Raw genomic sequence first — 17,701 nt, 5'->3', positions numbered from 1 at the left:
TAAAAAATACTCCAAAATATTAAGAAAAGTAATAAAAGCAGCAAAAATAATGCATAATGATGAAATCATTTATAATTCAGCTAATAAATCAAAGGCTATGTGGAGTGTTATAAAAAAAGAATGTGGAGAATACAGACAACCTTGGAAAAATATAACACTATCACATAAAAATAAAAAAGTAACAAACCCCTTAGAAGTAGCTAACACATTTAACAACTTTTTCACAGGTGTTGCTGAAAATATGTTACAATCAAACTTTAAGAGCATCCAGGCAAATGAATATAAAATAAGTACATGTAGAGGATCAATGTACATCAGTTCTGTTTCACAAGATGAAGTAGCTAAAGCAATAAAAGGACTAAAAAATTCCAAATCGGCAGGTATTGATGGTATACCTGCAACAATGTTAAAGAAGAGCGCATCAAACCTAATTGAAGTACTCACACATTTATGCGACTGCTCACTTCAGGCAGGCACTTTTCCTGATGTGTTAAAAACATCAAAAGTTATTCCTGTATATAAAAAAGGGGATAAAGACAATGTAAATAACTACAGACCCATCACAATTTCCTCCTGCATCTCTAAAGTACTGGAAAAAGTTATGTATGAGAAACTTATGAAATTTATAAATAAAAACAGCATCCTATGTAATGAACAACATGGATTCAGAAATAAGAGGTCAACGACAACTGCTGTCTATGAGTGCATCAATTCCATCCTAAACCTGATGGACAAAAAACAGGAAACAATAGGAGTCTTTATTGACTTGTCAAAAGCTTTTGACATGGTGGACCATAAAATTCTGCTATCAAAGCTAGAAAGATATGGTATTCGAGATCTGTCCAACAAGTGGATCAGTTCCTTCCTGACAAATCATATGCAGGCAGTGTGCGTCAAGCACACAAATATTGAACTAAAAACTGTATCTAATCACTTATCTGACTATAAACAAATAAAATGTGGTGTACCCCAAGGATCCGTATTGGGACCCCTTCTGTTTCTTCTGTACATAAATGATCTAAGCTTAAATATTGATGCACACAAATCAATCATATTTGCAGATGACACCACGATTCTACTAAAAGGAGATGACGATGAACAGTTACAGCAGACAGTAAACACGGTAACGAAACAACTTAGCAGCTGGGCACAGAGTAATCAGCTTGTAATAAACAGTAAGAAAACCGTTGCTCTAAAATTCCACAATGTTCCTAACAAGGACATGTTTATCCCATCAGTCTCTATCAATGACGAACCAGTTGGTAACAGTACTGAAACCAAATTCTTAGGACTTTGGCTGCAGAGTAACATCAGATGGAATAAGCATATTGAATGTCTCAATGCAGAACTGAGCAAAACATGTTATCTTCTTTGTTCATTAAAATCATGCTGTAGTGAGAAAACAGTATTGAATGCATATCATGCATACTTTCATTCTCGTCTTAGATATGGGGTCACCTTCTGGGGAAACTCTAAAATAGCTAATAGCACTTTTAAACTACAAAAAAGGGCCATTAGAATCTTGTTTGGGTGCAAGCCTAGAGACTCCTGTAAACCCCTGTTTAAGAAATCTGGTATTCCCCCATTACCGTGTGTATACATTATGGAAACCCTTTTGTTCTTTAAATTAAATGTAATAGGCAAGGACCAGAGGCTACAAAAAAACTGTGATATACATGAGCACTTTACCAGACAAAACAGGAACTTACATATGACTCAAATCAGCACAACACTGTGCCAAAAAGGTACTTTTCACATGGGAGTTAAGCTTTACAACAAACTTCCTGAAAACATAAAAGCTATCACTGAGGTCAATACATTTGGAAAATCTCTAAAGTCATATTTACAGCATCACTGCTTTTATTCCATTGAAGAATATTTAAATTTATGAAATGTGTTATATAAATACTTGTGTGTAAAGTGTATTATTGTAAGCTTAAATATGTATGCCTTGAAATTACTTTCAGCCTGTATATTTATAACTTGACTTGTCCAATGTCTTATGCATAAGCTGCTATGTAGACAACAGGACCAATAAAATACAATCTACAATCTACAATCTACATCAGAATTCAGATCAAAACTAGACAAGTTCTTTTTAATGAGACATTGAAATATGTATATACATGGCAAGGTCATAATACTAAGTTTAATAAATAATTCTCTACAGTGAGTTCTAGGTGGTACTGTACATATCAGTCTGACAGCTTTTTTCTGGGCTGTAAATAAGCATTTTGAGTAGCAATTATTTCCCCACAAGATTGTCCCATACGTCAAATGAGAGTGAATATAACTATAATACACAGAAAGAAAAATTTTCTCATCTAATGTTGCTTGTAATTTTCTGAGCATAAATATTCCTTTAGAAATTTTTGGTGTTAAATAATTCACATGTGCCTGCCATCTTAAATTATTTTGCAAAACAATGCCAAGACACTTTACAGGAACTGTATCTAAGGTGATTCTATTGTTATAAGAAATGTTTAATTCCTGTGTTTTATTTATGTTCATAGACAGGCTATTGGCATTGCACCAGTCAGAAAGTATACCTACTTTGAGTGAGGTAGAGTTACTTATGTTATTGTTCATAGGCACAGTAACGCTGCATTGTAACAGGTTGTTGCTCCTCTTCTCAGCAATCAGATGAAAGACTTTCATGTAGAAATGTTTAGATAGTTAGCTTGTAGATAATATCCACTATTTGTGCAGAGGCAATTAGAGGAAATTCTGAGTAATAAGTAATAAGACCTAATTTTGTGGACATTAAATATGGCAACAATGAAATACAGAACAGTTCTCTATAAAGGCAATTACATCATTTCAGAGTGAGTTGGTGTAGATGTAAGCTCTCTTACAGCCATCTACTCTCTGTAGTTGGAGACAAAGTCTCATGGGATAATTCATGACATTGCACAGTAGGTTGACTGCATCAAGAAAACACAAGAAGGTGACGCAAATCTTCAATAAGATAAAAGTGTTCATGAATAACATCAAGGTGACAGGTCATTAGTGAAGTTGTTGCTTCAGTTACAACCCATAACCAGCGCCATAACAGTTCAACCAATGTAGTTTGGATGACATCTGAACTCGCAAACTAGCAGGCACACACTGGGGCAATTCCTGAGAAAGGAGAGGCCACAGGAACAACATGTGCCATTAGTGGGTGCAGCCTGGCCAAGAGGGTGCAATGATGGATGGTTTTGAAGCCACTTCACCAGTCTCCTGCCATCAGTCGAGCTGGCCCTGTAAGTTGCTAGAAAATGACAGAGGGTGTTAGGTGTAGTGTTAGATATAATTTCAAAATGTGTGGTGACCACAACATATTTCTTGATTGATGAACATCCATTTGCAGTAGATTTCAACCACGAATAAATCAAGGATAGTTGCAGGAAAGAACTTTTGTGCAGTGTACATTTGAGTCCTTTTTTTGCCAATCTCTAGAACAAAAGCTCAAGAATGTGATGGTGGTCCTCTGGAGCCACACTTGTAATGAAGACATCACTAAGGTATTATATACCATGTAGTAATTGGTCCATAACCTCAATATGCCAGAGACTGAAGTGATTTTGAGAGGTAACCAATCATAATGGTAAGGGCCATTTGTAGTACTGGCACTAGGTAAGCATGTGATGATGTTACCAAAGGAATTTGAAAGTATACCTCTGCAGTGTTGATTTTACTAAGTGAGGTGTGTGGACTGATTTTACAGAGAGTCCGTCAGGGGTGGTGGAGGATAAGTTTCCATATTAGTTAGTGCATCTGTCATCACTTTGAAATTGCCATAAAGTGTTAAAGTAGCATTGGGTTTGTATATTATTACTAATGAAGTGACTAGGGGAATTGGTGTTATATATTTATCAGTGAGTCTATTTAGTTCTGCTTTCTCCACAGTCCAGGGCACCAGGTAACCTTTGAAGAAGTGTTGGGCACACATTGGTTTAAGAGTAAATTATCTTCCCTAATCCAGGAGAGAAAATTTTAGCATTTCTCACACGCAGAATCTTTAATGAGAACAAGGCCCTTTGGAGTGCATCTCATGCACTGTTTCATGAACTGTAAATTATTAAGCATGGAAAGAGATTACTGCAAAAACACTGTCACTGTGGGGTCGCTACTGCTAGAAAATTTACTGGCCAAGTAACTTGGTTTTAAGTGAATAAAACTGGAAATTTTCCTAGAAAGGGCACCTGATGATGTCCACAGGTCAAAATATCTGTCTCATCTGCACCCCTAAACTTAAATTAGTAGATTAGTATGGCAAGGACACAGAAGCACCAGTGTTCGTAAGTAACCTCATATGGTATTGGTCAATGAGCACATCAAAGTACATTTGTGGGACTGTGTCATGAGACATTGGTACTTCCAGAGGTTCATCACTCAGAAGATTTAATTTCATTGGTTGAGACGTATCTGCATTAATCTTGCAGCTGTCACTTTTTGCAACAACTGTGGCATGTTGTGCACTGACAGGGAGTCATTGGATGTGTGGCAAGTAAAACAATGTCATGCATGGTTGTTTACAAGGTCATCTGAGCCACGGAGCAGATGGGTGCCCTGCCAGAGATAGTGTGGCATCCTACATGAATGGAGAGCTGGCTGCAACATCTTACATCATACACAAAATCTGGGCTGTACGAGTAGTTCACAGGCTTAAGCTGTTTGCATTACTTCTGTTAGAGACAGATTTGATTTCCTCAGTGCATGGTTCATCACTTCCAAGTCAGAAATAAGATGCACTATTACATCCCTGATTAGAGTGTTTACATAGTTATGCAATTATGCATTAAAAATGCAATTCCAAATTAATCCCTGTAGGGAGATGGCCCAGTCTGCATACTGTTGGTTGTGGTCATTTTTTCACTGCCAAAATTCTATTGTGGCTGCAATAATATGTTTCTTTGTAGCCAAATGTTGTTGTAATATAGAAAATACTGTAGACAGTTCAAGTTCCACTGGTATCACTGATTTGCTAATTCTTGTATTATGTGATACGGTACATATCTGACAAGAACAGAGCCATTTGTCTTTCTGTTTTGCAAAGACCAGTGCAGTCATCAGCGGTAAGCATCCCACTTTTTATATTGTTCATTAAATAATGGAAAGACTATACACACAGGTGGTATTAGCTCCTGACTGAGTATTTTGGATTAGAAGCTTTTGTAATTGCTTTCCTCTTGAAAACTCACATTCTCAGCTAATTACAAAAATGTCTGAAGTCTGTTTTGCATGCATTATATGTCCTCAATCATCACCACATTTATAAAAGCAAGCTACACATTGTATTATCTACAATGAAAAATATGTACAGAATGCTTCTCAGAAACAGTGCAAGCTAATTTACATCTGTTTCCAAAGCAATGTCCAGTCCCCTGAATCAAAGTTCCAGCTATGCCAAACATAGTCTGTGATATTAGCACCTGAGCCAAACCAGTAGTCCAGTTACCACACAGTTCACAGATCAATTTACAACAAACTCAGACTTGTCCTCTGCCAACTTATAAGCTAGGTTTTGAAGTGTTTCCATCACAGTCACTCCTCTTGGTAGTGACACCACAGTGATCAACTGTAACATTGCACCAGCTATTCAGTTTCCATAGAGATGTTGTGAGGTGCCACTACAGTTAGTACGCAATTTGAGGTTGAAAAACAGTCAAGCACTAGTGTGTCATTACAAAACCACCTGGAAACGATGGTCCATGTCAGCATAATTTTTATACGCATAAATATCAATGGTTGTGTGTAAATTGCTAGAGTTGCAATGTTCTTTGGTGACTAGAACAAGTAACAGAGACCATTAGTGTTGTCACTCCATCACCATCTTATCATGGCTGATAGAATATTAGGCACTCCCTGCAGGAGAGTAATTAACCTGGATACCAATTCCAGAAATGTGATTTATCAATCGTATGTTTATAGTTCCCTTCACTTGCAAATCTTCTCTTTCTTTACTTGGGTCACTGCTTGAAATTGTGGTTCTGATAATTTCCTTTAGTTCCCAAAAAAAATTTTTAAAAAATTGACACACAAAAATTAAACAATGGAAACGAAAGGTTGTAATAAATATAATACAAGGAAAAGATAGATTGCTACTCACCATAAAGATGAGATGTTGAGTTGCAGGCAGGCACAATGAAAAGACACATTAGCTTTTTGCCAGAGCCTTCTTCAGAAAAGAAAACATACAACATTCATTCACACAAGTAAGCACACCTCATGCACAAATGACTACCATCTTGAGCAGCTCGGACCAGAATGGCATTCTCGTCTGAGCTGCCAGAGACATTCCAACGTGGAAAGATGAGCATTTTCAAAGAAATCTATATCAGTAGAACTCAAAACATTGTTTGGACTTCATATGATAATGGGAAGTCTAAAATTTCAGAGAGTTCGAATGTATTGAGAAATGGCATTGGAAATGCAACTTTTGTTAGATATGTGGGAACACTGAGAGCTTTGGGAGGTTGAAATCTCCCTGAGATCTCAAAGAGAGGATCTTTGGAGAAGAAAAAGGAGAGACTAGCAGTGCATTCTTGATGCTGCAGCAGTGTAGAGGCTCTGAAAATTTTCTCTGTGCAATAAAATGATTAACTTATAACCATGTCATACATTATTCAGTAGTGGCTCTAGTATGCCTTTCTACACTACTTCCACATTGGTGACCCCAAATGTGATATGATGTGCCACAGTCAGCCCTGGTCTGAGGAACTGCCTTGGGGGCATTCGGTCAGCATACAAAGCTGACATCCATATGTCATTTGCCAAGATCCTGTACAACAAAACCCTATTGCTCTTTGTGGATTTTACACAACCTATGTTTGACACAGTACACACTGACCTGCTGAAATTAGTGGATTGAATTTGTACATATATTGAGAACATGTACATGCTGCCACTGTCACCAAACATGCAGACAATGTCGTTGTTCGTCAGGATCTTTACCAATATGAGTTCATAATGGTATGTGATGACATCAATGTCCAGCCGCCAGCCACCATACACAGGGTCTAGCAAAGTGTTGTCCTGTAGCAAACAAACTGTCAATGTACTTGTGTGTGGTGCACCAATAACAGTGTCACTTGCGAGGCTCAAACCTGTGTGGCTCTACAGGAGAACCACATGACACCCTTCACAGACATTGGACCACCCAGTTCCATCACAGGTGAACAGACTATACTGACACCCAAAACCTCTCCCCTGATGCTAGCAACACAGTCAGCCACTCACAGAGCTACCATCACTATCACCTGTACCGGATGTCACCTCCAAATCACATTATGGCCACATCAGTTGCCTGTATCAACTGCCATTCACCAATGTAGCTCCTCATGGCACAGGCCTCAGATGAGCTCACCACCATTCTATGGCAGACATCTGACACATGCTTCAATGAGAAACAATTAACTTGCCCATTACTCACAGTGAACGCAAGCCACAGAGGTCCACACTCCCTGCGGGGGCAATGTGGGAACATCAAGAGCTTCAAGAGGTCAAAGCCTCTCTGATGTCCCAGGAGGAGGATCTTTGTGGGAGAAAGAGCAGAGACTAACATTATATTCTTGATGCTGTAATGATATGGAAGCTCCATAAATTTACTCTATGCAATAAAACAGTTCGTGAATAATCATGTCATACATCATTCTGTAGAGGTTCTAGTATGCATTAGTACCCTACTGCCACAGATAGATTAGATTTTTAGATTAGATTTACTTTCATTCCAATTGATCCGTAGTGAGGAGGTCCTCCAGGATGTGGAACATGTCAGAAAAACAACAATACATGACAAATATTTACAACTAAAACAAATAAGCTAATGTACCATTCCACAGGTCCCAAGTCAAGTGGAATGATCGTCATTTTTAATGAACACTAAGAGTCATTTTACAAATACTAATGCACTGAATTTAAAATAAAAAAGTTTTTTATTTATTTATAAGGTAATAAACATGTAATACAACTACTATAATACTTATTTACAATAAACACATTACTGCACTGAAATGGTGCAGAAGTTAGATTATACTTACACACACACACACACACACACACACACACACACACAAATTTTCAGTGAACACATTACTGCACTGAAATTGTGCAGAAGTTATGTTGTACTTATATACAAATCATTTGGTTTTACTAAGAAATTCATCAATGGGGTAGAAGGAGTTGGCCACCAATAAATCCTTTAGGCTTCTCTTAAACTGAATTTCATTGGTTGTTAAGCTTTTTATGGCTGCTGGCAAGTTATTGAAAATGTGTGTTCCTGAATAATGCACACCTTTTTGTACAAGACTAAGTGACTTTAAATCCTTGTGAAGATTATTCTTATTTCTAGTATTGATTCCATGAATTGAGCTGTTGGTTTGAAAAAGTGATATATTTTTAATGACAAATTTCATTAAGGAATAAATATATTGGGAAGCTGTAGTTAGTATCCCTAGTTCCCTAAACAGGCTTCTGCAGGATGTTCTTGAGTTCACACCACATATAATTCTTACTGCACGTTTTTGTGCCCGGAAAACTTTAGCTTGGCTTGATGAATTACCCCAAAAAATAATCCCATATGACATTATGGAATGAAAGTAAGCATAGTATGCCAGCTTTTTCATTTTTATATCCCCTATGTCTGACAAAATTCGCATTGCAAACAGAGATTTGTTAAGACGCTTCAGCAGTTCTGTGGTGTGCTCCTCCCAGTTGAATTTATTATCAAGCTGTAATCCCAAGAATTTAACACTGTCCACTTCTTCTATCTTCTTGTCATCGTATGTTAGACATATACTCTTGGGACACCCCTTACAAGTTCTGAACTGCATGTAGTGTGTTTTTTCAAAGTTTAGTGACAAAGAATTGGCTAGGAACCAGTGATTAATGTCCACAAATATTTTATTGGCTGATCTTTCTAAGACTACACTTGATTTGCTATTTATTGCAATGTTTGTATCATCGGCAAACAAAACAAACTTGGCATCTGGTAATGTTACTGATGAAAGGTCATTGATATACACAAGAAAAAGTAAGGGCCCCAAAATGGAACCTTGTGGGACCCCACATGTAATTAGTTCCCAGTTGGATGATGCCTGATAGCTTGATACATGTCTCTTTCCTAATAACACCCTTTGTTTCCTGCCAGAGATATAAGATTTGAACCATTTTGCAGCATTTCCTGTTATGCTATAATATTCTAGTTTACTTAAAAGGATATTGTGATTTAGACAGTCAAATGCCTTTGACAGATCACAAAATATACCAGTTGCCTGCAATTTTTTGTCTAATGAATTAAGCACATTTTCACCGTAAGTGTAGATAGCCTTCTCAATATCAGAACCTTTTAGAAATCCAAACTGTGACTTTGACAGTATGTTATTTGAGATAAGATGGTTATAAAGACGACTGTACATTACTTTTTCGAAAATTTTTGAGAATGCTGGCAGCAGTGAAATTGGACGGAAATTTGATGCTATTTCTTTATCTCCCTTCTTAAACAGTGGCCTAACTTCAGCATATTTCAGCCATTCAGGAAATATTCCACTGATAAACGACTGGTTACACAGATAGCTTAATATGTTACTTAGCTCAGAATCACATTCTTTAATTAACTTTGTTGATATTTCATCATACCCACTAGATGTTTTTGATTTTAAAGATTTTATGATGGACATTATTTCTGTTGGGGTAGTGAGGGTCAAATTCATATTATGGAAGTTACTTGAAATGTCTGGTCTAAGGTAATCCATAGCAGCATCTACCGAACCTGACAACCCCATCTTTTCAGTAACAGTTATAAAATGTTTGTTAAAAAGTTCTGCAACACTATACACATCTGTCACCAATGTATCATTTACTCTTAATGCTATTTGTTCCTCTTCATGTCTGGTTCTACCGGTCTCCTCCTTCACTATATCCCATATTGTCTTTATTTTGTTATCTGATATGACTATCTTTTCCTTGTAATATATTTGCTTTGACATCCGTATTACAGTCTTTAATATTTTGCAGTATTTCTTATAATGTGCTATAGCATCAACATTGGAAATGTTTCGGATTGACAGAAACAGTTTTCTTTTTGTTTTACAAGATACTCCTATTCATCGAGTAATCCATGGCTTCTTTGTAGACTTTGCTCTAACCTTGGTAAGTTTTGGGGGAAAGCAGTGTTCGAATAAGGTAAGCACTTTATTAGCAAAAATGTTATATTTTTCATTCATGCCATGAGCACTGTAAACATCAGTCCAGTGAATGTCTCTGAGGAGTGTCCTAAAATAATCAATTTTTGGCTTACTGATTACCCTCTTGAGCTCAGATTTGACAGATTTTATATCCTGTTCAGTATTAACATTTAACAGAAGGAACTGCATGTCATGGTCTGAGAGGCCATTGACTATTGGTTTTGTAATATAATTTTGTTCATTGGACTTTTCTATAAAGATATTATCAATGGCTGTTTGTGAGCAAGTCGCTATCCTAGTGGGGAACTTTATTGTGGGAATTAAGTTGAATGATAGTGTTACTAACTCAAATAAGTTCTTATTGGGAGAGTCTTTAAGGAAATCTACATTTAAATCACCAGCAACCACTATTTCTTTGTTTTTGGTTGTTAAATGGGCCAGTACAGCTTCAAGGTGGTTTACAAACAGATTAAAGTTACCTGCAGGTGCTCGATATACACTTAATACTATGAAAGATTTTTTGTGAAAATCTAATTCTGTTGCACATGCTTCCATATGCTGTTCTAGGCAAAATTTATGAATGTCTATGTTCTTAAATTTATGACAGTTCCTGATAAATGTGGCAACTCCTCCTTCCTCCATTTCTGATTTACAAAAGTGAGATGCTAACCTAAACCCTGTAACACTTAAAAGTTCTATACCAGTGGTCACATGATGTTCAGAGAGGCAGATTATGTCAGCTGGGTTTTAAGACTCTAATTCATCTATGCAGGTAGTTAATTCATTAATTTTATTTCTCAGTCCTCAAATATTTTGATGCAATAAAGATAGCTGACATTTCACATTGACTGAGTTAAAATTGGGTGGAGTTAAAATATCTGCTGACAGTTGAAAATTCTTAGCCAATGGCTGTTTATGCTGATGTAATAAGGTGGAATTATGTTTTTTGATTTCTTTCTCAAACTGAAGGTTTGTCTCAGTTCCAACCTCTCTTAAAATTTGCTTTCTTTCTGTCCTCCCTACCCTAAAAAAGGGTCTTTTCTGAATTCTATAACCACTGGTATTTTACCACTCATGACAGTGTCTCCCCCCTTTAACTTTCCTGCTATTTCCCCAGCCAATTTACCCTTCCCCTTCCTGTTGAGGTGAAGGCCATGCCTAGTATAATCCCACCTACTGAGAGAATCAACATGAACCACACCAATGTGTGACCCCGCACCCGACATGAGCAGCCGTTCCAGCTCCAAATTAACTCTCTTGACAGAAGAGTTCAAATGATGTCGGTCATGGCGCCCAAGAACAGATACAAACTCAACACTAGTATGTTTCAATGCTGATGCAATCTTCGCCAGGTCACACTCTATACTGTACCTAGGATCTCTGTCAATACTGTTACCTGCCCCACCCACTATAACCACGGTGTCTTCCTTAGTGAAATCTTTGCAAAGTGATCCTAAATCCTCTGTCACCTGCTCCAGACCAGCACTAGGTTTAAAAAAATTGGTGACCTGGTATTCTGATCCTAGTTCATCCTGCAAAAGTTGGCCAACACCCCTTCCATGGGATCTACCTAACAACAACACTTTCTTTCTCTTTACTGATTTCCCTACATTCTTACTTTTCAATTTGCTGCTGAAAGTTTGTTGTGCCCTGTCTACACCTGCAACTGCTTGAGGCTCACCAGCTTCTAACTGGAGCAACAGGTCAAATCTATTTTCCACATTCACCATAAAGCTGTCAGACAAAGTTCTAGGCCTGTTCCTCCTGTTGCCTGTTGCCACTTCCCACCTCTCTTTTCCCTTCTCCCTCCTTAACCTGTCAAGATCTCCCCTGGCCTTGTCTAACTCAGCCTGAAGGGCGGCAATTTTCCCCTCCTGTTCCAGTATCTTCCTATCTCTACTACAAATCCTACAAAACCACTGATGACTCTCATTTACTTCCCCTATTCCCACGCCACTACAGTCACCCACATGGAAAAAACTACAGCACCCATCACACCAAAGCCCCGACCTAACAATTCTACGGCAAATCAAGCACTTTTCACTCATGATAAACGTAATAGTTTATTAAGAATAAGTCAGTTAAATTACAGATAAACACGAAAATATGGTTACACAAATTTGGCCTATATGCAACTGCGTGTATACAAAAACAAAAGTGCAAAGTTTCTTAAACAACAAGTTAAACTTTACGCTACTTTCCGGAAATGCTAGTTAAATAATGAAGAGGTACGCTAAGTTAAATTGCTGGAGAGAGCAAGGAACAACTAAACGAAATTCTTTAGATTTGCTGCAGCAGAACGTAAACAGAAAATACGACTGTACGGTCTTTTCGCGTTTTCTGCTATATTACGTAAAGAAAAATGAAACCTTTAATGGTACACTTAAACGGCACACTAATACACTTATTTACCACGTAATCAGTACTAATCTATATGTTTTATAATCTAAAATAACTTATCTTTACGAGAACACCAAAACTCGCGCTAGTCGCCTGGCTGCAGGGCAGAGAAAGATTTTTCCAACTGAGAACAAATCTGCACCTCAAAAACAAGATGGCTACAGTAGCTGACAATAAAGACAAGTTTTACAAAGCTTTGGCCTATATACTCTATCCTGTGTAACCGATATATACAGTTACCTGTAGAAGAAGAGTTAGCAGTTGATGGGACGCTGATCCCAGGTACAGAGCAGATCGGATTAGATTAGATTAGTTTTTCAATCCATAGATCTATGCTGAGGAGGTCCTCATGGATGTGGAATGTGTCAATTTTTTAAAATTCTTTTTAAGCTGAAATAACAATACTAATAGTATGAGTATATACAATACATCATTTGTTTCTATTAAAAAATTCGTCAATGGAGTAGAAGGAGTTGGCCACTAGTAAGTCTTTCAGGCTCCTTTTAAACTGATCTTTATTTGTAACTAAATTTTTTATGTTTGCTGGCAGATTATTGAAGGTGAGTGTTCCTGAGTAGTGGACCCCTTTTTGAACTAAAGTAAGTGCTTTTAAGTCCTTGTGCAGATAATTTTTGTTCCTGGTATTGTATGTATGAACTGAAAAGTTTGTTGGAAAATGAGATATTTTATTTAGGACAAATTTCATTAAGGAGTAAATATACTGAGAGGCAGTAGTCAGTATACCCATTTCTTTGAAGAGGTTTCTACAGGACGTCTGTGAATTTACTCCACAGGTAATACGTATTACACACTTTTGGACTCTGAAAACTTTTGTTTGACTTCAAGAGTTACCCCAACATATTATACCATATGACATTATGGAATGAAAGTAGGCAAAGTATGCAAGCTTTTTCATTTTTATGTTGCCTATGTCTGCTAACACTCGAATTGCAAATACAGATTTGTTAAGGCATTTCTGCAGTTCTGTGGTGTGGTCCTCCCAACTGAATTTATTATCAAGTTGTAATCCCAAGTATTTAAGACTGTCAACCTCTTCTATCTGCTCTTCTTCATACTTGATGCATATGCTGGTTGGAAACCTCTTACAGGTTCTGAATTGCATGTAGTGAGTCTTTTCGAAGTTTAATGTCAATGAGTTGGTTTTAAACCATTTATTAATATCCATGAAAATGTCATTAGCAGATCTTTCTAGAACTACACTTGACATACTATTTATTGCAATACTTGGGTCATCTGCAAACAAAACAAACTCTGCTTCTGGCAGTGTAACTGATGAGAGATCATTAATGTATACAAGAAAAAGCAATGGCCCTAAGATGGATCCTTGTGGGACACCACATGCAATTTTGTTCCTTTGATTTGTCTATAAAAATGTTATCAATGGCTGTCCTTGAGGATTTAGTGATCCTAGTTGGAAAGTTTACAATGTGAGTTAGATAGAAAGACAACATTACTAACTGCAGTAAATGTTTACTGGAAGATTGCATTAGAAAATCTGTATTAAAGTCACCAGCAATTAAAATTTCTTTGTTTCTTCCTGTTAAATAACCCAAAAGAGCTTCTAGATGATTTATGAATAGATTATAATTTCCTGAAGGTGCTCGGTAAATAGTTACTATTATTTAGGATCCGTTATGGAACTATACATCTGTTGCACATGCTTCTATATGCTGCTCTAAACAGAATTTATTAATGTCAATGTTCTTGAATTTATGGCAGTTTTTAATAAATGTGGCAACTCCTCCTCCATCCATATCTACTCTGCAGAAGTAAGAAGCTAGCTTAAATCCTGAAATGTCTATCATATCTATACCAGTAGTCACTTGATTTTCAGAGAGGCAGATGTCAATTTGGTTAGATGAATTCATTTCATCAATACAAATGAGTAGTTCATCAACTTTATTTCTGAGTCCCGGAATGTTCTAGTGTAATTAAGATAACTGATACTGCATCCTAATGGGATTATAACTGCTTTGGCGAAGATGAACTGGCAGTTTCTGGTTACTTTCTGTTAAACATTGCTTAAATTGAGGCTGTATGCTAAAATCTGACTCCTGTTCATCTGTTTTCTCAAACTGAGTGTGTCTGCCAATCTCTCTTAAAACTCGTTTTCTTTCCCCCTTCCCTATCCTAAAAAAAGGCATCCCTCTGACACCTGTGACCACTGGTATTTTACTACTTGTGACAGTGTCCCTCCTTAAGTTTTCTGCAATCAACCCAGACAGTTTCCCTTTCCTATTGAGGTAAAACAGTATGTGAAGACAGGACAACTCTATGAGGTATCAAATTGTACATGCCATATGGTAATAATGAACAAGCTTATAATTTTAATCTTTAGCAAATGGTTCAAATGGCTCTGAGCACTATGGGGCTCAAATTCTGAGGTCATCAGTCTCCTAGAACTTAGAACTACTTAAACCTAACTAACCTAAGAACATCACACACCTCCATGCCCGAGGCAGGATTCGAACCTAGGACCGGAACGGTCGTGCGGTTCCACACTGTAGCGCCTAGAACTGCTCGGCCACTCCAGCCGGCTATTCTTTTGCAGGGAGCACCAACTGAATCTCAGGAATGTTTGTTGAAGGAATTTAAGTAAGGACCAACAGTAGTTTTTACGGATAGGCCAGAGAGTGAAAGTAAAAAATGAGACGTTTTGTTCATTGTTTTTTTCATACAAGCTTTTCTTAGCAATGAAACAAGAAAACATTAATGCTGCTGGAACTGTCAGAGTCACCCATTTTCCAATTCTTTCCTAATTCCAGATTAGAGGCACTGAAGAAGGAAAGAGGATTTTTAGAACAAATTTGCAGTAGAGATGACATAACAATGGTAAAGAAGGTTTACAACAAAGTATGTGTCCTAGGTTAGAATTTTTATTGTATGAAACTGACAAAGTTGAATGCTGGTGCAGGAAAAAAAAATGTTACTATTGATCAGCCAAAGATTGTGAAACATTATGAACAAAATCCCTGATATATTTTATTCTTAACTAAAAACATGGTGAATTTTATATGTATTGTGTGTGTAAAAAGAATTCACATTTAACTGCACTATGCTTCTAAAATCATTAAAAAGTTCAAGTAAAAGGCATTACAGCATTACAAAGTGCTCCTTCTTACAGAAAAAAATTCAGTTCTGAAAGGGTTAGCTCTAGAAGTATAACTAAAGGTTAAACATTTTATAAGTGTTAATAGTTGTTAGCTTTAGCTTTTGATAGCCTTTACTGTTTGTCACCTTATCTCTTGATAGCCTTTAATTTCAACTGCTTTGGCTGTGGCAGAAAGCTAAGGAGTAACATGTGTTAAGTATCATGTCTCTTAAAAGAGCTTTTACAATGAGTTTATATGCTCTTCCTGAACTGACACTGCACTCATATTCATAACCCACTTATTATTGCATAGTCTCCTTTCATTCTTATGGCAACAAAGTGACTAACAACAAAGTTGTAACAGTTGGATAATATTGAGAAATGTTGAGTAATTTGTTGACAAGTTTTATTAAAACCAGAGGATTTTAATATACTAAATTTGTACAGATCTGCATGGTATTATTGTATTCAGAGACAAATAAATGACTCTTTTGTAGAATAATACTATAATAAATTGATCACATATGACTTGATTTACATAATGTTGTCTTTCACAGATGCCTTTGATTAAATGGGCCCAGAATCTAAGGAACCAAACCCTGAAGTTGAAAGCAGCAGCATGGAGTCCACCCATATGGATGAAAACAAACCATGATTTGATGGGTGCCTCTCTTCTCCTGGACCAGTATTACCAGACATGGGCTGATTACCATATAAAGTCAGTATCTTTCAATTTAATAATCATAAAATTTTTGTTTGTAGCTAAAGAGAAACTTGTGGCTAATACAACTGATAACATGAAAAAATGTATTTGAATAGTAAAACAGTAAAAAAGGAAACACAGATATTAAAGAAACAACAGTTAGCACCAAACAGATCATTTGTTAACATTCATTTGCAGTGTTTAAGTAATATGTGAAACTAGGGAAATAGGAGTCTTGTTCATATGTAATTTAATGCACTCGTACAACTATTAATTCATGAATCATGTTCCATATAACATAGCTTCAGGTAGAACCTTCAAAGATGTGGATTGAGTCATCAAATACATTGCCGAGGAGAGGAGGTTGTTAGAATCTAATTAATAACTAACTATTGTAAAATTCATAAAATCTGTTTGTGCCTTGTCAGGCTACAAGTAATGCTGTACAATTAGCCCAATACAGGACTGGAATAGAAAGTGCTGGGTGGGTGGATTGGGCAGGTTTTGCACCTGGGTCTTCCACAGGGCTATGATCCTTGTGGCAAGCGGTTGGGGTTGAGAGTGGCACAGGGATGGACTAGGATGTTGTGGAGGTTGAGTGAATGATGGTACACCACTTTAGGAAGGGTGGGAAGTATCTTGAGTAGGATAACCCTCATTTCAGGGCATGATGATAGTTAACTGAAGCTCTGGTGTAGGATGTGGTTCAGTTGTTCCAGTCCGGGATAGTACTGGTTAATGAAGGGGACACTCCTTTGTGGCTGGTTCTTGGGGGTGGTGGGGGGATTGGGGGATGTGGGGGAAATGGCATGGGAGATCTGTTTGCAGACTAGATCTGGGGGACAGTGCCTGTCTATGAAGGCTTTGGTGATAACCTCAGCATACTGAGCAAGGGAGTTTTTCACACTGTAGACACGCCTTCCCCGGATGGCCAGGCTGTATGGGAGAGATTTTTTGGTGTGAAAGGAATGACAGCTGTCAACATGCAGGTACTGTTGGAGGTTTGTGGGTTTAATGTGGACAGAGGTGTGGATGGAGCCATCAGAGAGGAGGAGGTCAACACATAGGAAGGTGGCATGCTGGGTTGACAAGAACCACACGAACCGAATGGGAGAGAAGTTGCTGAAGTTGTGAAGGAACTAAGACAGGGTGTCTTGGCCCTGAGTCCAGAGCATGAAGATATCATCAATGAACCTGAACCAGATTAGCAGTTTCATGTTTTGAAAAGCTAGGAAAGTGGCCCATAAAAAGGTTGGTATAGGAGGGTGCAATGCGGGTGTCCATGGCTGCTCTGTGGATTTGTTTGTATACCTTCCT

General features: G+C 37.4%; 1 protein-coding gene across 1 annotated transcript in view; it reads left to right on the top strand.

Annotated features, from left to right (window-relative positions):
• Nucleotides 1-17,701, top strand: part of LOC126191349 (lysosomal acid glucosylceramidase-like) — a 195,643-nt gene that overhangs the window by 108,811 nt on the left and 69,131 nt on the right. The window contains exon 6 of the mRNA XM_049932188.1: nucleotides 16,239-16,399. Coding sequence (XP_049788145.1) covers nucleotides 16,239-16,399 — 161 coding nt within the window. The remainder of the gene's footprint in view (nucleotides 1-16,238; nucleotides 16,400-17,701) is intronic.

This window comes from Schistocerca cancellata, chromosome 6 (assembly GCF_023864275.1).
Source record: "Schistocerca cancellata isolate TAMUIC-IGC-003103 chromosome 6, iqSchCanc2.1, whole genome shotgun sequence".
In the NCBI taxonomy this organism is placed as follows: Eukaryota; Metazoa; Arthropoda; class Insecta; order Orthoptera; family Acrididae; genus Schistocerca; species Schistocerca cancellata.
This window is presented reverse-complemented; position numbering and strand designations above follow the sequence as displayed.